The 21047-nt window shown below is 38.8% G+C and overlaps 1 protein-coding gene and 1 long non-coding RNA gene across 5 annotated transcripts in view; one reads left to right on the top strand and one right to left on the bottom strand.

Annotated features, from left to right (window-relative positions):
- Positions 1-9700: 9700 nt before the first annotated feature.
- Positions 9701-16057, bottom strand: LOC138045155 (Krueppel-like factor 11). Of its 4 annotated transcripts, none has more exons than XM_068891561.1 (5): positions 15802-16057; positions 15008-15468; positions 12457-12675; positions 11840-12323; positions 9701-11152 (listed from the first exon to the last, which is right to left on the bottom strand). In XM_068891561.1, the coding sequence occupies exons 2-5, from the start codon at positions 15113-15115 to the stop codon at positions 10824-10826; spliced, it is 1140 nt and encodes a 379-aa protein (XP_068747662.1). In that variant the 5' UTR covers positions 15116-15468; positions 15802-16057; the 3' UTR covers positions 9701-10823. The 4 variants fall into 4 exon arrangements, with proteins under 4 accessions (XP_068747662.1, XP_068747661.1, XP_068747664.1 ...); XM_068891560.1 differs by lacking the exon at positions 15802-16057 and adding an exon at positions 15705-15763; XM_068891563.1 differs by lacking the exons at positions 15008-15468; positions 15802-16057 and adding an exon at positions 14859-14997.
- Positions 16058-19708: 3651 nt separating this feature from the next.
- The window catches only part of LOC138044399 (uncharacterized), a 2985-nt gene continuing 1646 nt past the window's right edge, over positions 19709-21047 (top strand). The window contains exon 1 of the long non-coding RNA XR_011131419.1: positions 19709-20509. This is a non-coding gene — a long non-coding RNA (uncharacterized lncRNA). The remainder of the gene's footprint in view (positions 20510-21047) is intronic.

Here is a 21047-nt window from a genome sequence, read left to right as displayed (position 1 = left end):
ACAAATGCACAATAAACTAATAACCTGGGAAAATCTCTTCACCTGTCTATTTACTCCAAGAGCAAAGTTAGAGAGACACACTGATGACATACTTCATTCCTTAGATGAGTAGCACAATCACCACATCCAATTGGAGGTGACTCAGAAACATTCCCTGCTTTATTCAGTTTAACATCTTCAATAAAGCAATATTTTTGCTGAATGGTAAAGTTGTCCTTCTTGATTAGCGCATGAGGTGTAAGAAAGGTATTAAACTACCTTCTTTTCTTGAGAAAACAGAAGGAAAAGGATAGGAAAATGTCGAGTGTAACATGTAACAAAATTTTCAAATAAAAGTCTTCAAAACCATTTTTCATAAGGGAGAAAACTTACATGGATTAATGGACAATAACCACGGATAACACACAGTAAAGTACATTTGAGCCAAATTTCAACAGTTCAAGTTTATTAAAACACATTAAAAAGATTCCAAATTTTGTGCTCTGGAATTATGGCCCTCGCTAGATTATTCGAAACAAGTCTTCAATTTTTTATTTACCTCAAAATTGACTGTATCTGTGTAAAAGACCATGCCCGCAAGGGATCATGGGTAAATAAGAATTCAGACTTAACTTAAATATGAAAGTCTGGGTGTGAAATAGGTCAAAATATGTGATTTTCAGCCCAATAAAGACAATTTCACAATTTTTAGGTACTGGTATGTTACAGGAATGGGTACGGTGATCATGCCAGTCATTTTACTTGTAGAAACAAGTGAGCTCATGTAAAGGGACATTGCAGGATGCTCGTAAAAAATCAGTAAGCTTTTATCTTGTGTCTTTCTGGACACATATATGCAAAAAAGCTCTGTAAAATGGCTCCCTTTCCACCCTTAATGCAACAAATATACTCTTTAACTCAAGAACACAAGAAGTCAGGGTGCATTTGGAAAACAACCGCTGATTAACAGGGGTGCCCTGATGCTACTTTATGCACACACCACAGTATAAAACTTTGCTAACCTCTTCAAATGTGATAACTGCATCCGGAGTTCCAGGAAATCCTCCTCCAATATCAAATACGGTGAATTTCAAGCCAAATTGAGCCTGAATAATACAGATTAAAATATGTGGTAGAGCTGCAATTCCACACCTTTTAGGGCAGGCAAAAGCTTGAAACCTTTTTACAAATAATTTATACAATAAATTAAAGAATAATTTTAAAACAATAACTTCACTTACTGTACTGCAAGATGAAGCAAACTGTGTGCTGCTAAGACAGCTGTACCAAATGCTCTTGCATCATAACATCCACTGCCAACATGAAACCTTAAAGGGAAAATAGATGAAGGCATCACAACCTACCAAAAGCTGGCATTGTTGATGGCAAAGCTAGATGATGACATTGATGTCTTTCGATAATGTTGAGTCAGAGACTTCTCACATACAGCGGGCAGAGAAGGTGGTACTGACCAGTGGCTGTTGAAAGACCACCAGACTAATATCCACAAGGTTTTAAATTTAAACTCCAACCACAATAAAAAATAGAGAAATATGCATGCCTTTGTCATTAAGTCTAACAATTGCTATATTTTCTGTTCTTGTTTGCTCTTGCTCATGAAAGAGTGAGCAATGTTGAAGATCCACTACTGTCCACAAAGAGAACTTAGGGATTAAAGACCCCATGGTGGTCAGCCTGGCTGCATTCGTTTTAAGGGGTTTCTGAGCAAATGGAAACAAGCATTTATTTATTTATTTATTTATTTTATTTTTATTTATTTATAAGAATCCTAGCTGGCTATTTGCGAGTGCAGCCAAGACATAGAAAAAGGGACTACCAGGAACAAATCCAATCACTGGAAAGAGTGAGTCTTGAACCCAGGATGCCCAGATCTCAAGGCAGACACCCTAACCACAAAAATAATCATCTTTTCATTTCTGAGGAACAATGTGCAGTACGATCACATCTGTACTGTCATAGGTGAGTACAAAAATGTAACCAGTGCAGCTATTGCTCCCAAACAATACAGTGTATTTACCATAAGAAGAAAAGCAGAGCAAACAAAATAAATTTTATAATACAACTAACAATAAATAATTTAAGTTGATTCCTCAGGAAAAGAAAATTGATTTTATTGAAACTTCCCCTGAATGTTCCCTACCAATCCCTGTTTTGAAAACTACAATAAAAAAGATAAGTAACTGTGCTTGCTTAAGAGATACAATGGGCCATTCTTACCCCACTGATGCCTGTACTGGTACTAATCACGCATGTTATTTCGTCGGCTCAGGGTACATTTTGCGTTAGCTAGACGAGACAGTTTTAAAGTACCATTTTGAAAAAACACCTGATAGGTAGAAGGTCTAGAGAATATGGAACACTGTCTTACATAGTTCATGGAAAAATCCCTCAACTTAGAACGACGTCGACTCAAAAATGTTTCTTGAGTCGTTGTTTCCAAGATCATAATTTACATCCTTGGGTAAGGGGCTTTGTCTACGTTTTTAGCTCTATCTTTCTTCCCTTCCAATAAATTTGTTTAAATTTTTTGTTTTAAAAGGGATAATTTGTACAGCAAAATTATGAAATAAAAAAATACAGGTCACCATGCTCGTTTATCAGTAAACCACCATCGTACACTTATGTCCAGGTTTGACCCTAATTAGATGCACGCCCAATTTTGACATCCAACACAAAGTGTCCCTTTAAGTCCAAGTATTTACCACCTATTTTCAACAATAAGGTAAGGGTAAAGGTTAGCGTTATTTTTAGCTTTGGGTAAATGCAGCAGTTAATCTTCACTTAAAGAGCAGCATTTGGGGGACACTTTGTGACATAAATTGTCTGTATTCTGAGACACAAGTGATGTTGAAGTTGGCTAGAAGAGCAAGGGGACGCTTTGTGACGCTTACTGAAATCCACGTGCATTTAATTAGGGTCAAACCTGGATATATCTCCCATCGTACCTGTCTATCTCAATTATCGTAGATCGAAAGAACAAAAATTGTTATGTTCTCGGAATGCGTGCACTTATTCGCAAAGAATCATGGTCATTCACAACTTCTCTCACATGTTTTGAGAACTGTTTTCACGCCATATTTACAATGTTAGAAATTTGACCAATTTGAAAATATTGACACACTGTATGCACAGTACAGGATGCACAGTGCAATACTGAGGAATCACCTTAATAAACTAGTAAATTCCCTATTATCTATGATTGGTCAAGTGAAAGGGCTCAAACACAACACTTGCAAAACTGGCAAAATGTGAGTCTTTCTGACAGTTTGCAACAGGGACAAAATTATGCAATTGCAAACATCTGCAAGTTGCTATCACCCATACTTCAAAAACATTTTGAGGAATGCATTTGAAGACAAGAAAGAAAGCACAACAACATCTGAGATTTTGTTATGGCCGCCACACAGTGGAATTGTCAGAACCATGGCATTTCAAGAAACTTAAGCATTATTTGAAACCTTTTCAGGACAAGGGGGCACAATCTCTCAAATACCTACCATAAAATGGTTCTACTCTTGGTAACAAGGAAACCCACTTCTTGTGCTTCAGAAGAATATCAGCCAAGTCTACAATGTAAAAGGCGTCATCTGCTTCCTGAAAGTATCCAACAACAATGCTAGTTGTTAATAATGATAATGATAATGATAATGATAATGATAATGAAAATAATAATAATAATAATAATAATACTATTATGTAGGATATATAATACCGATAGGGGATTGTAATTTTTTTTTTAGGGATTAACAGGAATTGGTTACGCTTTTTGGGTGCCCAAATTTTCTAATAGGTTTGCAAACAGATGATTCAATAAACTGCAAATAACAATAATAATAATAAGCACTGAGGTACTACTTGGGGACACTACAGAAATATTTAATATAATAATATAAACAAAAAAATACATGTTGCTTTTTGAGTAATGGGGGAAAAACAGAGTACCCAGAGAAAAACCTCTCTGGGCAGAGTAGAGAACTCAACCCATATTTGACCACAAGTCTGGGAATTGAACCCAGGCAACATTGGTAGAAGGGAAGTGCTCTCACTACTACACCATCCTTGCTCCCCAAACAAGAGACAAACTATCCACAAGTTATAACTGAAGGGGGTGTATACTGGCTATGTTTTTCCCGTGTATTTTGGTTATCAGCACTAGAGTGACCACCTCCCTTACTGCAGCACCAAGTATTTTGTTCAATAGTGTCCCACACAGGACAAGTCATCCCTTACAATGTCCAAAGTAATGCCACTCTCGCCAAGAACCTTCATCTTAAATAGTTTTCATACAGGGACTGCAAGAAATGAATCATAAGGGTCTTAGCACATCTCACAAGGGTGTTTAATGTTATAGCAACGGGATGTGCTCTTCAGGCCTGTAGTTGGTGTCACAATATTAGGGAGCTTAAGATCTACAACGACGATGTCAACGAAAACGCCACAAAACAATGATATAATTGGTTAAAAGAGCATAAATAATCGTGCTGCACGTGCAGCACGGATTATTGCTCATATTTTTGCGGTTCTCTGCGTGACGACTACGTGAAATCACTAAATTTTAGGTTTTGACGACAATGTGAGCATGCAACAGAGAATCTTTCATTCTCTATTTTCACTCTGAAACCGCACGCACCAATTTATTTTTAGGATACTTCGCCCACGTTGTACGAATTGAACGTGATGGAATAATCGTGAAAGACTTTTACTAGAGCGAAGTTCTATTTTGAGGTGACGTTTTCGTCGACGTTGCCGTCGTAGATCTTAAGGTCCCTATTATTGGAAACTACACATGATTACAGGTATCAACTACAAGAACACCACATTATACATATAAAAGTTATCAAACAGTAGACAATGATTTCAATTTTCATCTGCTTGTTAATCGATTTATATGGGCCAGAAAGTGACTGGCCTTTGAAGCTGCCATGGGAAAAAGGAAATTTGTCATCATGTGCTCTCCATCAGCAACAAAACCTTGCAGCAAAGTTAACAAACAACTGCCAACATGACAAGTGTATCTTTATGCCTTGGTTTCATGGCAGATTCCACTAAAGACCCATGCACTGTTCTCTGGTCAAGCAAACTTTGCAATACTTCTTCTTGCCAAACTTGGGCTCATCTTTTCTCAACCGTTATACCAGAACCACCTATTGACCTGCCACGCTGTTTCACGATTCTGTCTGCACAAACCTCCCAGAAATAGTTATACTAATCTATCAGATTTTCTATCAAAGTGGTTTCTCATGCAACAAGGTTTCATGCACTGCTTGAGTAACTTGTAATAAATTTGTGCACCCAAATATAATATCATACAAAGACAGGACAATTTCCAAATGTCCGTTCAAACCACAGCGATTGTATGGGATTTTGGCTGAATTTGAACCTATGCAATGGAAGGTGTATTTTGCCAGCTCAAATCTCTTTTAAAAAGCATTTGTACTGACATTACTTTCTTGAAGTATAAGGAACAGATTCAGACCAGGATGACTGATTTCATACAAATCCTCCCAAAAAAATTATGCAAATTCCTGCTAAATTAGGAGGGTAATTCCACTTTACCGATGTCAAACCTCCTTTGCTGGCCAATAAAATCATTGAAATCAGTTGCAAATGTTGGAAATACGCCCCTTCATAGCAATGTTATAAGTACAGGTCACATTTCACAGGTGACTTGTTACAAAACCTTTATTAATAGACCACTTTACATATATGGCTGTAATTTTGAAATTCATAGTTTCAAATAGCTATTATCATTCTAAGGGAGTATATTTGCCCCCTTAGAATCCCATATTTATTTGAAACAATGGGTTTCAAAATGGTCGCCATATCTGTAAAATGGTCTATGCTAAATGTAAGCCTCATTAGGCATCATTAGGCCAAGGTTTTGCGTTGCTTTAGTATACGTAAACGAATGACCTGTAATGACCTGTGGAATTTGACCTGTGTTTTAAACCTGCCGCCTTTGTCACAATGCTCCAGCACCACTCCCTGTAATTTTAGCCATGTTTACCCCCAACCAATATGGTGTCATTAACCATGAAAAGGTCAATTAAATAGGACGTGTGCAGACATCATTTTCAGAAACAAGCCTCTAAAATCTTGTTGCCATTTCTGTAAGTGTCTATAAAACATAATAAAGATGGGTCGTTCCATTTTTTATCTGTGACTGTGATTGGACGACTGAGTCAATGCAGTCATGCCAGTAGACCCGGGGGAATAAAGAAATTTTGCGGTTGACAAACTACGGTCTGCGACCCCAGTAAGGGGCAGTTTGTTATCAACGGTCGAAGCCGTAGCCACTTTTGTGCTAAAGCACAGCCTTTGAATGCTGTTTTGTTGCAATATTCACCCCCTGATGTTGTTCGTAGGACTGCTATTGCGTTGATAGTGGGTTGAAATGAAAGTTCAATCTTTGTCGATTGATTCTGATGTGAAATTGTGACCGTGTGAATATTTTATCCAGAAATATTTGACTCAAATTGGTGGCACCTGAGAATTTAGTCTCCAGCCTTGGGATTTCATTGTAACCATTGACAACCACGAAATTGTGAAATGGCTCAAATCGCGTCGGATCTGGAAAATAACCACACAGGAAGGAAGCTATCCACGATGGCAATAAGGTTTGGCTTTTTAATTGAGTTTTTTTTTTTTCATATAATTATCTTCTTAAGCTTTTTTTCGAGATTCTCATACAAATCCTTATATTTTTGTCGGCCATGCTCACACTGAGCTTGGGGCGCCTAAATAATAGGTCAATAATAAACGATTCTCATTTCATGCTGCTCACACGACTTTTGTCACCAAAATACGCCCTTAGCAAATGCTAGCTTGGATCAGAATCCACGTTAAAGTTGAACCCCTGGGCAGTTGGAGTAAATGTTTGCAGTGTGGCCACCGTAGAAGGCGAAAGAAATTATTTCAGAGTATAATATTTGACACAAAGTGAGATTAGCTAGCTTTTTAAGGTAAAATCCAGCCTACCTTTACAGCCGGGTCGCAGCGAACAATTCTTCTCTCTTTTAAACGCGGAATGGTGGCTGTGTTAATGTGAACGGTTGAGAAATAAAACTAACAACGAATAAACCTCCAACACAAAAAATACCTTCAGCCCTCGGGTGAGAAAGAGAACCAAAGAGTGTTCACGTGATACTAGTAAGTGAACCTCTGATTAGCTAGTTATCGTGTGTCGGAAGGAAATGGGAAATGAAAAAAGAACCCAGCAACGTAACGGGAATAGAAACCAAAACTCTCCAGTAACTTTGCGCAGCGCCATTGGAAACAGAAAACTACTGGATCCATGTTTTATCAAGACTAGCCTGATTCTCAGACGGTCCAGGTCGCTCGTGTCACGCATTCTCCTCCCTTTCCCGACATATTTATAAAAAAACGCTCGGATACTAATTGAGACAAAGATAACAGAACTAATTTATAGATATCTATGGATTACAATGTAATTTTAAGTGCTATCTTTATTCCTGTTAATGGGAATAGGCACACAGAAGGAGCGGGAACTGCTCATGCACTTATTAAAATTACAGCCAACGTTCGAAAAAACGTATCCCTTCTTTATCACCCAATCATTTTTCACGCTAACAACGTTTTCTCTCATTGTTTCTTATTTTTCCACGATAACATCGTTACAAATAAGATACGTTCAAGTTTAACGCTCTTCAAGCCCTAATATTAAGCAAGAGGTCAGCTCATTATTATAAAGGAGGGGAAGGTTAATACATATAGATGGAAGCTCCCTTATGCTCATATGATCATACCATATCATTATTATTTACCCTCGGATTTTAGAGTAGCTTGATGTAGCTAGTATCTCCGAGCAGTTACCCTCCGAATCATGATACACCACGGAAGGCAGACAGTTTTTTTTTATTGAAGGGTGTGAGATGGGGACGGCTTATCGTTCTTATCCGAGAAGACTAGTGAGTCTAACAATTTGCGGATGTCATTACAAAGTCAGCACTTTCTCCTAAAGACCCTGAGTGTTGGTCCAGCCACTAACTTTGGTCTAGCCTGCGAACGCAGACGTATTTCCGGAACGACCGCCGGAAATACGCCTGCCTTCGCAAGGTAACTTTGGTCCGGCATGGCACCCCGGTGTACAACCATTAGGCCATTTCCGAGTTGCTGTTTGCCTCTGGTTCAGAACGAGTCTTGGTGCTCAACCATAGTTTGATTTGCATGAAAATACGCAACTAATTGCCATTTGAATGGTTGTGCACCAGGACTCGCTTTGAAACGGAGGCAAACAGCAACTCGGAAATGGACTATTGAGGCACCGGTGTGCGGTGGTGTTGGCACTGCCTTTTCCAAGCAGAAACGGATAACCAATCCCTTTCCCTCCTCTTATTTACGACGGAATATTTCCCTTATTTTAATTTATAGTTTTTCTTTTTTTTTGTTAATTTAGAACTTTCACAAACGCGGAAAGCTGATTTAGCATCCACCCTCCTTCGGTATTCAGCAATTCTTTTTTCCGTGCAAGAATAAGTTGTGAAATGCTTTGTTATCACCAAGCAAGTATACCGGTCAGAAACACAGCAAATACACTTTTTTTTAGGTACGGAGAAGAAGAAGCCTACAAAATAGCTGGAAATATCCACCCTCCACGCTCATGAATTACCCGATTCTGGGCTCACTGCTCAGTCAAAAGGAGGCAGAAGGGATGATGAGTGGGGAAAATGGAGATTTCACGGCAGAGGCATTTCTAGGAGGACTCAGTTTGCCATCTGATTTCACCATTTTAAATTTGTCGATTTAAAAACAATTTCAACTCATCAATTACTCATGAAGGAAAACAAAAAAAAATGTTTTATTCATCAATGTACGTATCTGATACAGATTTCCCTTTCTTAAATAACGAAAGATCTAATTTAGTATTTTTGTATTACAAAAATTATTTGTAGATGTGACCATTCAATGCTAACATTGAATAAGGAAATAACTATATTTTCTGGTTATACTGTGACTATTACTTGCCAAATACACAATAGACCAATTCGGCTAACTCAATGTTGTACCCAATTCAAATCCTCTGGGAATAAAACGTTTTGTTCCGAGAATTTCCATATCATTTAAATGTGAATGCTTCATTGTCATGCAAATTCAAAACACAATGAATCTTAACTCCGAGAGATTTGAATTGGTTACAACATTGAGTTAGCCGAATTGGTCTATTTACAAAGGAAAAGTAAGAGGAGCCCTGGAATCTCCCTTGTAAATGATGGGATAACCTCACTTCTATTTTAGGTGACTCAATCCAATTTTCAACACTCTAAAGAAACTAAACACTATTTTTCAATTGCCGCAAAGTGATTCCAAAGGTACTTTGGAACTCTTAGCAGAAATTAAAATAAATTCTTGAATTTGGAGCTACCTTGACAACTAGAGTAGTTAAGATAGCTCTGAACCTGCTCCGGGGTATATTTATAACTTTGGCAAGTTTTATTTTACGCTTCTTCAAATTCCAGCAAGATGAAATGGGGATTACCAAATTCTTTTTGGAGATATTGTTTAATTGTGAAGCATGGGGTGTTATTAGACTGCATTTCTGTTGCTATCAAAAGCTACTGGATTACAAGAGAATAGTCTTTGTTATAGCACCATTGAAGAATTGCTTTCACAATGAACAGCAGCCACCCTAAAATGCTCATTGGATAACTGGTAACTAGTAGATACCAAATGCAAACGCATGTTCTGATAAAGCTTTTTAATTTTGAACATTGCTAAGGTACAAAGAACCTTTCAAAAACTTATAAATTAAAAATTGCATCCGTCAAAAGGGCCAGTGAAGACGGGCAGTTTGTGAATAACTTAAACGTATGAAACATTGCTTTTATATTCAACATGTTAGCACAAATGACGACTGATTAATTCTATGAAAGTCTGAGAGTTGAGATAGCATTCAAGAAACTTTAGTTTTATAACATAACTTCTTTCACAATTTTTTACATAAAATAACAATTATTATTCTTACAAAGCAACTTTGTTACAACTGCAAAGTTTAACTTTCTGTGCCTTTACTCACAGGAAAGTATTCATTACCTATTTTCCAACTTAAACTTTATACTATACTTAGCCTTAAAAGTTTTTTTTATATACATATATATATATATATCATCTTGCAAGTTTGTTTTTTTTTTCTTTTACACTGAGTTTCCCTTTAGCCAATTTCTTTTTTTATTCTGACAGCAAATCAGTATGGATCAAATAATATGGTTGCTTCTATGATATTTGCCATTTGTCTCTCAGCAGTGAAAGGGTATTATTTTGTAAGATGTACTGTACAACTGAATATGGAATGTATGTCATTTAAAAGGAATTAAAGGTATTTTAGACTTTAAACAAAACTGAAGCGAACTGATAACAAAATTATCTATTTAGGCATAGTAATAACATTAGGCCACAGCAAATAAACCAATTTCCTTGTGTGAAACAAGACAAAAAGAACATTATACACTGTTTACCTGCAACCTCTAGAATTATCAATGTAAAGGATGGCATGGACATGGCTTTAGCAGTTTGGCATTGCTAAGAGTTAAGCTTTGTTGAACAATGGCTTAAGTACTTGTATACGAGAAATGGAGGTTCAAGGAAATATCTGAAAAGGTACATAAGCATTGCCAAAGTAGAGATCACTCAGTTTCAGACAGGGAGCACGAGTGGCATTAATAATTATTTATACAGTTATCAAGTTCAACACACACACACACACGCTTTCTTGGACCCATTTCCAGTTGACAGTACCAAATGATAAGCCCATTCTATCATATGGCCTGACAAAGACTTTTTCACAGTATCTTTTTGATGTTGTAGTACTAGGAGTTCACTGGCATGCCACTTGTGGGAAGCGTCACTCCATTAGACACTGGCATTACCATGCTGGGCAAGTTTACTGATGACGGCTGCATACTTGTGGCAACCTGGTTCAGTTTGTTCATTTCTAGCTGCCAGCCTGGAACCTTTTTTGCAGTCATGTGTCTCCTTGCATGCTTGGTGAGATGATCTGATCTCATAAAACGCCGCCCACAAAGAGGACAAGCAAATCGTTTCTCCCCTGTGTGCGTTCTTTTGTGCCTGGCTAGCTCATCCGACCTTGCAAAGCGCCTGTCACAATTTTCCCAAGTGCATGGGAAGGGTTTTTCTCCTGAAAAAAAAAATTATGATTGAGCAATTTTTTTTCAAGTTAAATTATGAAATTGCTGGGTTTTGACTGCTAATAATGTGCCTGTTAAATACTTAATAAAAAGCCATGAACTGCTAAGGTCTATTAAACTTCGTCTTTTTTTCTTTTTTTTCAAGAGTCCCATGTTATACATCTTTAATGTATGTACTTTGAGCTCTCTGGGGGTAGACCATGAAGATTGAGTTACAAAAATGTCAAAAATGTGAAATTCAAATATTCACCAACACAGTCTACGGTTACAAACAGGAATGAAAAACACACACTCCAAGGTGACAAAACATTTTAAATAAAGTGGCTCTTCTCTCGTTTGTGAAAAAAACATTTGAATGTCTGCAGAATTTGTCTCTCTGAGTACCGAAATGATAAATGTGATGACATCGCAACGCGAATATATTTTACAACATTACATCACGTTCAGTTCCGAGTTTTCACGTGATTAGTGGGTGTAATGCAGGCGTATAGGCGGGCCTGCCCAACACGTCAAAAAAATTCCCTCGATAACTGAAAAGACATTAGCTGAATCAGCACGAAAATAAACGAAACTAAGTATCACAAGAGAAATTTACTTTTTAATAAGAAATCATCATAATCCGACTATTCCTGGCTCAAAATGACGATTTTCTCCCGATATTACGTAAGTTCACACACCTGTATGTGTTCTCAAATGTGCCTTCAAATGGGAACTTTTGAAGTATGTTTTGCCACAGTTTTCGAAAGTACAAACGTGGTTTCTTCTTCGATTCGTTTGGTTCTTTCCACTGTCGCTAGATTCTTGTTGAGTTTGGGCTTGTATTGGCGGAATGAACCCTGCCTGTGTGACGACGAAGTTTCTCTGTAGCTGCGAGATGTTGGCTATTGTTGTAGGAGCAGTTCCGCTTGCAGCTACAGGGCAAAGTACAACTACAGCTCCAGCTGGTATATTTCCACCACTGTTCGCTAGCAGAACTTGATTCATATTTACCCCACCAGGAAAAACTTTTAGAGGCAAACCAGCCACACTAGTTGTCTGGGAAGTCGTTGTAGAATTCGCTCCCAAAGATCCCGCAATTGATGGACAAAGTCCAGCGCTGTTATCCCCGCGCTGTGATGGAAATAAAACTGCTGGTGTAGGACGCAGACCATTGTTTTCGGGCTGCAAAAATAAGAAAACTATTATCAGAAAACATTATATAAGGCAACAAGTACGTTCGTTATCGTAGGAATCAATGCGAGGAAGAATTTCGCTGGCGTTTGTCGGAAATTTGTTCATAAAAGTTTTCTCTTACTTTCTCTAGTTCGTCCTCAACGGAAGTGGTACTGCTCAAAGAGGCGCTCGATGAATTTCTGCTTATGGACGAAACGCCGGAATCAGGGCTGGGACTCCTTTCATGTCGAGGAGGCGACCACTGACTCATCGCCAAAAGTGACTGAACAGCATCTAAGTCAACGCTTTCTTTCCGTCCATCAGAGCAACTTTCACAGTCCGAAGCAACATTTGAATCCTCCTAATATAATAAAACACAAAAAACACGGTAAAGAATTAATTACTGGAGACCTTTAGCGTTTAAGGATTTCCTTCGATTTCACTTACATCCATTTCTTTGCACGACGACAAAGGCGTTCTAGGAGGAGACAGAGGAAGAGCGTACATTACTCACGAAAGTTCACACAAAACCTATGAACATGACATTAAGCCTGCGAGATTTTTGTTATCGTTTCGTGCTGGATGAACTTAGGTCAGCAATGATGATCATGCAGTGTAGAGGGCGTAAATGGGGGTTGGACCAATTACAAAACACTGCTGAAAAAATCAACCAATCATAGCGTTACCTTCATGTGAACGGTGCGTGAATCAAACTGTTTTCACGTGTAGTCAGAAGTTGAAAACGAACTTTGTCCCGGGAAAACGAACGACGTTTGTTTACGTTCGGCCAAGGCCAGAAACGAATTACACGTGATTTATGATGTCAGGTGCACTCTCAGTCGTGTTGAAATAAAAGGAACGACAATTGTCTTTTGATCCGAGTCACGCACAATATAATATCACATTTTATACGGCTGATTTTCAAGAAATTCGAACGAAAGATCGATTGATTGTGATTGCGGGAAGTCCAGCCTGCGATTATAATTCAATCGCCCGCAAAAGAAGGCGTACGATTATTTTTCGCCCATCCCAAAATTCGCCAAACCCTTCCCTTACATCATCCGCTTTTACGGGAGTTTGAGTCAATTCGAAATAAAATACACCCGAATTTTAACTTTTAAAAAACATCTGCTGGAAGACTGGAGCGCGAACCCTTTGCCCTTCGCAAGAATTAACATGCAAGAAAATCTCAGTTTCTTAATAACATTCTGCCACCCCCCGTTATCAGAATTACATCTATGTTGTTTTGCGCTCTTTAACCAAGAAGCTTTCATTTTCGGTACTGCTTGGCCAGTTTAAGGTCGTGGTTATCTTATTCTTGTACGATTGCTCTAAAAAAGTACTTGTTTTGAAGATATAAGATTAACATAGGAATTCTCTCTGCGTTTGAATATCTGACTTAAAAGAATTTACATTTCTATCGCGCGAGTAATTCTCTTGAAAGTATTCTTCATGTACAATGGGTTTGAATATGTTTAAAGATCACAAAAAACACATATTGATCAAGTAGAATGAGGATTAGCTTAAAAATATTGAAAGCGTCGCGCTCTCTATCACATTGGTCGCCAAAAAAATGTTGTTTTAGACTGGTGGTAAATAACATAACTACACAAATTGAAGAAATTAAATGTTTGTCTGGGTTGATATAAACGGTCGCACGCAAGTTTGGAAAATTTTTACGAGAAGTGACAAAAGGCCTTAAGTCACTGTCTCTTGGGTCTGTTTTTTAACGTTCAAAAGGTTTTAACAACTGAAGCTCAATTTTAGAGTATTGTTCAGTTTTAATATGTTCGTAATCTCTTTTCAAACATAATAATCAAAAACGAAGTCTTTTGTTCAATTTCCCTGGTATGATGTCACACGAATCTGCTGGTAACTTTCTCTTGTCTCTAGAATTTGCCAAGAATCGAAGAAACTGGCCTTGATTTCCCGATGGTGAAAGAAATGCCAAAGATAACTGTATCCATCTTTAACTGATTTTAGCCCCCAGAACGGCCAATAGCCAGGAAAGCTGACGGCACAGCTGCGTCGAAAACTGATCCAAGCAGTGTGATGTCTTCAAATTTTACTCTTCAATAAGTACATTCCCACCCTTATACTGTTTGCCGGAATGGTTGTTAAGATACCCAACTTTCATTTTCAAGATTGGTCCCAATGATTTGCAAGTACCAAATTTCCCTCCAACCAGGACCTTAAAGTCCTTGACTGAAAAGACAGGCTAAATGAAAACACCTTTGTGCAAAATCTAAAAAATTGGTAGACCGTAGAAATGTTTGCTGAAATGCACTGCTTCATTGGTTTCCAAAATCATGACGAAACATTTCCTTGCAAGAGGTAAAGTATCGAAAAAGTAGATCTGGTATCGACTGAAGATTGGTTCTGTCACATACTCAGTTCTAGTCTACACCAGCGATAAAGGTTTTGGCTCCCGCGCGAATGTCGAAAAAACACTTAAGCCGGTTGTAAACACACAACTGGGTAAAACAACACAGTTATAACGCGACGAGTAGAAATTTCATGGATAAGTGATTGTCATCGAGTTACCTTTAAGTTCTTTCATAATCTTTGGTATCAAGTGAACATACTCGACAGCAATATTGCAAAAATCCCCAAAGAGGATTGTGTTTTTCCTGTACCCAACGGTTCTTTTGTTTCTTGCGTGGCAAATATTGGCAGTACAAAGTACAAATTACCTGAACATTTGCATATCGCTTCAGGGTAATGGAAGCTTTCCATGATCTTCTAGCATCAAAAACTGTTCTCGTTTTACTCGGGTTTCCCTGGTCTTGCATCTTTTTCATTCTTCAAGCCAATTTTGAATTCATAGAACTCTTCATTCCTCGAGAACAATGCTCAAATGAAGAAACAGGAAGGGACTTGCTCCGTTTTATTGCTTGATTTCCGCTTTACTGTCCGGTTTTTAGTGGGCGTTCCCAAGGTAATGCCAGGGGTGTGTAGTGGAAAGAGTGGCAAAGGTCAAGATTTAAGGCTCTTCTTAATACTGACAACTGCGAAAAACTGGAGCTATCTTTTTGAAGAGAACGGGATTGTGGTAAAAAAGGGAACAATAAAAGGTTTGCTGATTGCCTTCTTCCGTCCGCAATCTGGTTCGGCTTCACTTAAGTCCGTCAGTGTGTGACAGACATCACTGAGGCTGAAAAAGAGAAAGAAGAAACATTGATTACGTAACCCGTTTTGAAGCGTACGTAAAGTGAACAATCAATCGGCCATTAACGATGGACTCCAGCAGTTATTCAGGAGGCTAGAGTCCAAAGAATCGGTTATGAAAAAATGCTAAAAAAGCAGGGTTAAGGTAAAATGGCGTTGTGCCAAATTCAACATAACGGTACGCATTCCTTTTCTGGCAAAACTGGCATCTTTTTTGCCTACCTTAGCGTTTCGTCAAGGTTTCAGATCAGTCCACAAGAAGGAATGAACACCGCACTCAGTATCATGGAAATTGGAATTTCAAATATGACAGCCTTACCTGTTTTTATAAGATGTCTAATTTCGGCGAGAATTCAACTTGCACATGCACAGCATGTGGGCCGATGACTTTCTCTTTACTTCTGAATTCTCCCTCTAAATTGCCTCTCCGGCTGAGTCGATCCATAATCATTTATACAATATATTAAATTAGACGACCCTTCAACAGATGAAATTTGATCAAGGCAACAAGTGGATTCATAATTTCAATTATTTTTTAGTATATTTTAAACTTGGTGGAAAATTGTCGAAATCGTTATGTAATGTTCTTAATTGCTCCCCGAAAACACGTGAACGTTGGACTTTCGAACAGAAGCGCGCTTATCACCTGATCAGTTGTTCTTTACCTGGTTATTTTTGTCTTTTCCGTTACATTTGATTATTAATGATCTACATGGCACAGAGCTTGTGAGACTGTGTCTTCGGGGATAAAATTCACATACTCATTGTAGAAGTTAAACTATCTATGCATCCGGATTCCATTTTGCAAGAGGTGTGGTCCGATCCGTTTCAGTCAAGTTTATTAACGATCAGAATTGAGTCAACCCACATTTTTTCAACCCTCATTTTTATATCAGAAAGATTACAAGTTTCTATCACGTGCTTCCTTTGGCCTATTTCTTGTGTGTAAAAAACTATACGGTTAATTGATCATTTTGCTTCGGATCCCCAAACTATGCGAGTGTTCGCTACGCAACTACGGTAGTGAGCGTTCTATCGTTGACTCCGTTCAGTTAGAGACAGAGTCGACCAGATGGAAAGAGTTCAGAGGAGTTCAGTTGCTGAAGTCTCAGAACGAACTTTTTCGTGATCAGTCAAATAGCCTCCACAATTCTTTATCTGTTTGTTCAAGTGAAGTATGACATTTTAGTTGGATAGGCAATGTCTTGATAGATTTTCAACATCCGTTTTCCAAAGAGGTCAAGAAACGGGAAGTGGGTAACATTTCACATGTGACAGAACAGAAAGTGAAAATTTATCAACGTGTGTGTCTTTTTTTTTAACGTGTTTGGGCACAGAGGATTAGTGTGTCGGAGTACTGCGTAGGCCGGCCGTAGTACTAGTGGGTCTCCCCAGACGGTGTTAAGGAAGTTCGTTTAAAAAAACCTTCAGAAGCAGAACAACGACTGATTCATGCTCTTGGTGTCCTTAGGTAGCCTGTTCAAAGCGGCTAACGATCTATAATAAAATGAATATTTTAAATAGTTTTTCTTTGTGTGTGGTATATCGTAATTAAATTTTCATGCATTTCGCGTGGGATGGTGTATTTCAGTTTGCTGCAAAAAGTCTTGATGGCCGACGTCTACGTGGCCTGCTGTGGCTTTAAAAATGAGAACTAGGTCTTTGAGTTCCCTTCTATACTCTAATGGCAGTATGTGCAACCGGTCTTTATAAGGCATGTTTTTCGGGTAACTCAAGATAAACTTCATTGCTCGGCGCTGGACATTTTGTAGTAAGAGTTTGTCCTTACAGGTATAAGGTGACCATAGAGTCGACACTGAGAAATTGAAATTTCAACGGCACGATGCATAAGAACCTTGGCTGAATAAGATGCATGATGGGTAATATGCTGTGTACAAAAGTTGAGTTTGTCACGTGCTTAGCCAACAATTTTACCTGAATCAACCACTGTTAGACTGGTAATAAATAAGATACTCCTAAACCCGGGGGTTATTGGTGCTGCATCGATTCGGGGTAATACGTTCCCATTTTTCCCACTGGGGTTTTTTGGTTTTACGTACCCGGGCGGCAGTATCGCTAGTTTTCTTTTTGTTTTGCTAGTTTCGTATCCGGCAGGGTCGCAGTTTTCATCTTTCATCTTTCTATGGAGTATGAAATGTATATATGCATATTTTGTAACAGTTTAACTGGTTCTCTTTTCGCCGCTAATGCGAGGCCTTGAGTTAGCCAAAATAAACAAATCGGTATATATTTTACTGATGTGTACGGTAGTTGCAACAAATCAAGAAAGTAAGCAAATAAATTAGCCAAAATTATGATGCTGCGTTCTATCACAGTATGTTACTAACCCCTTTCTAGTTTGTTCGATGGAGCGGACCCCGCACTTCAAAAACTGCTTCGCGGGCCCTGTTTTAGAATATGGCGTATGATTTACCTTAGTTTGAAGGCCTTCAAAATAAAGTGTGCTTTAACTCAGTTGTACTGTAGTTATCGAAAGCAATCGGATTTCGTCTGCTCGACTTGAAAATGCCTTTGCTGTTAAACACCACCACCACCGCCATCATCATCATCAAGTTACTCTCGGATTTTTGTATTCATAGTTTATGATATTTTTCAGGTATACTTTGAGAATTCACAGTCCAATGGCCTGATACAAAATATTTAGGTCAGAGTGCATCCCCTACAACCTCGTTCCCAGGTGTTTTTTCCGCCAAGAGTTGGGCAGGCGGGAACGAGGTTGCATCCCTCAGAGTCGGATCATTTTACGCTTCCATTTATGCAACGTGTCATTCAAACTGAAAAAACAAACGGACAATGCACGCAGCGGCGGGATTACCCAAACAAGGGAATCGCATCGCACCTTTCGTTCATTCCGGTCCAGATAGAAGAGAAAGTTGCAAATCTTCTTGCGAATAAAAGAACAACCTACTATCAGGCCGCCGTCATTCCCGTTCAAGGAGGATCGACGTAGGAAGGCCTGCTACATTTGCATGGCGCCATCCCACTCAAATCACTCCCCGATTGTTCGTTTTCATCGTTGCGAAACTGAGAGGACTGAAAACAATTATTTCATCCACACTGGCGTTTTCGTATCGTTTTCACATTTGAAAATACTAAAGAAAAAACTGAAAATAACTCCCACGCCATCATCCATCGACCATCATTTTCCGTTTTCGAGTGCCTCAAATAAGACTCTAGCGTTTCCACCTTTGCCAGTTTTCTTCCGTGTTTTAGGGCGTTTTAATGCGAATGATAGACCGAAACGCTTCAAAAAGTGTGCTTTTCAAAAATCAGTTGTACAGATCTGGCGAGCCGTGTACGATGTTCCTTGCTGTTGCTATCTCGTGGCGGTTTCTGCCGCTCGACCCTCTACCTAAGAACCAAACAACGGTCAAGTGTTCTGCAAACTGAGTTCTGTGATGGATGGATATTGAATAGTTATCTGCTTAGTAATTATGCAATCATTCAAAATGTTTGCTGAATGCAATTAAACTCGGGATTTGAGATTTTAATCCAAAGGAATTCAAGAGTTTCACTGTCCGACGAGAGCAGAACTTTTAGTTAAACGTGGGTGCTTCAAGGATCAAGAAGGATGGCTAGATCTTGAAAAGAACTTTAAACTGAGACTGCTGAACAGCTTGACACAACCAACTCTTATCAGGTCATGGAGCATAAGCTAAAAAGAGCTTATTTAAAGATCGGAAGGATTTCAGCGTCTGAAATTTAGAGAGCTTACCGGTGAAACTTGTGTTCGGAATTTTACAGCATGTGCGACTTGGTATATAGAGAACATGAACAATCTGCACGCGTGTGTGGTCAATCAAGTCAAAAATACCTTGTAAATTTACATCGCACATAGCAAACAGACCGTATAAATTGAACGATCTTCATATTATAACGAAAAGGACACGCCTGTAAGATTCAAAAAATAATGCTCTAAGCAATCTATATGAAAAGTCTAGAGAAAATTGACCTCCTCTCCCGTAAAAAATCATTCACGAATCCATGGGTACAATGAATTTCCACCATTTCTATATAAATGAATTAGAGAGGTGAGTGTATGGTTGTTTGGTTGTAGGCCCTCACATTCGGTCATAACAATTGTCTTCTTAGGCGGTCGCCAGGCAACTATAAACAATCGAGTAAACAAATTAGGACAGGTTGGAGTCCAAAGGTCAATTTCCCTCCCGCGAGAGGAAACGATGCAATAATAGGACTGTATTGGATGCAGTTGAAGTTGCACCGCATGGCCAATCGACTATTTACATTTGTGTACTTTGAACTGGAAGTAGATCCACAAGGGCATCTGGACCTCCCTTTGGTTTTCATAGAACTCGCGGGTATTTATTATAATTCTATTCATAGTAACATCACAGAAGACTGAGGCTATGCGTCCCATCCATTGAAAATTTATCTGGTACGTGTACCATAGCCCTCGTGCTAGGATAAGTGACTTATTTGCCGCCCATTGTTAGGGCCACTATAAGTTTGAATTTGCATTTGTGGAAAATGAAGTGATTTGTTCATGTTTATTAGCGCGACACATTTTGGTGAGAGATCTCTAGTTTTTCTTGAAGACACGTACCACCTCGTTGTTTATACTTCGACAGTCAGTCTAGCAGCCATAACATCATAAAGTACCTAATCGAACCCACGATTATTACGATGCTCATTAAACACAGAATGGATTGTCATTATATTCGAAGAAACAAAATCATCTCGTAAATTCTACGTTTGTGTTCCCGAACAGACTCCAAGGCATTTTGAAATACATCCACAAAAAAGTGAAGTGTAGAAAATCGTATTGTGGCAAGTATAAATAGGGCGTTTGGTAGGAGTGAATTGCGATCGTGCCGAAACACACACCATTTTGATATTTGATGCAAAAGGATGGTAGGAGTTTTATCACGAACTGAAACGTTGACGGAAAGTTTGACGCTTTACGTGACTGATGCAGAAATTTTCCCTTGGACTGACAGCTGGACTGATCACGTAATTTTGACAGATTCCTGACAAAGACGGGAAAGGTCAGTGCTATTGTCAACTCTTGATGTTTCGGTCGGTGGCGTAGTGATGCACTTCTCAGGACAACCGTTGAAAGACCAAACCACGTTTTTTGTAGATATATTCGAGTGGGTAATTCTTCCACGATTTTGAAATGCCATTTTTAAGACTCCAAATCCGACTGAGATCATCATTGCCTTCACTCGCATCACGTGATCCAAAACGAACAGGCCGCGCGGACGAATGAAGCCTTGGTGCGAAATAAAAGAGAGTCGTATCTTGGGAGCGAACTGGGTGATACAGTGAATCTTGATGATACAGGGACGGCGGAACGTATTTTGTATCGGCTGGGGGCTAACAAGCAAGAGCCAGAGACGCTAAACTTGTTGGAGGTTCTGCGGGAATTCTCCGCCAGAAAATTTTGAAATCTTGAAGCTCGGAAATGCTACTTTCAGCATTCTCCACGAGATATCAAAAAAATAAACGTGGATCAACCGTAAAATGACAGATGTTTTACGTGTTATTTTCACTATTTGCTTGAAATTGGGGGGGGGGGGGGGG

Source organism: Montipora capricornis, chromosome 4 (genome assembly GCF_036669925.1).
Source record: "Montipora capricornis isolate CH-2021 chromosome 4, ASM3666992v2, whole genome shotgun sequence".
In the NCBI taxonomy this organism is placed as follows: domain Eukaryota; kingdom Metazoa; phylum Cnidaria; class Anthozoa; order Scleractinia; family Acroporidae; genus Montipora; species Montipora capricornis.
This window is presented reverse-complemented; position numbering and strand designations above follow the sequence as displayed.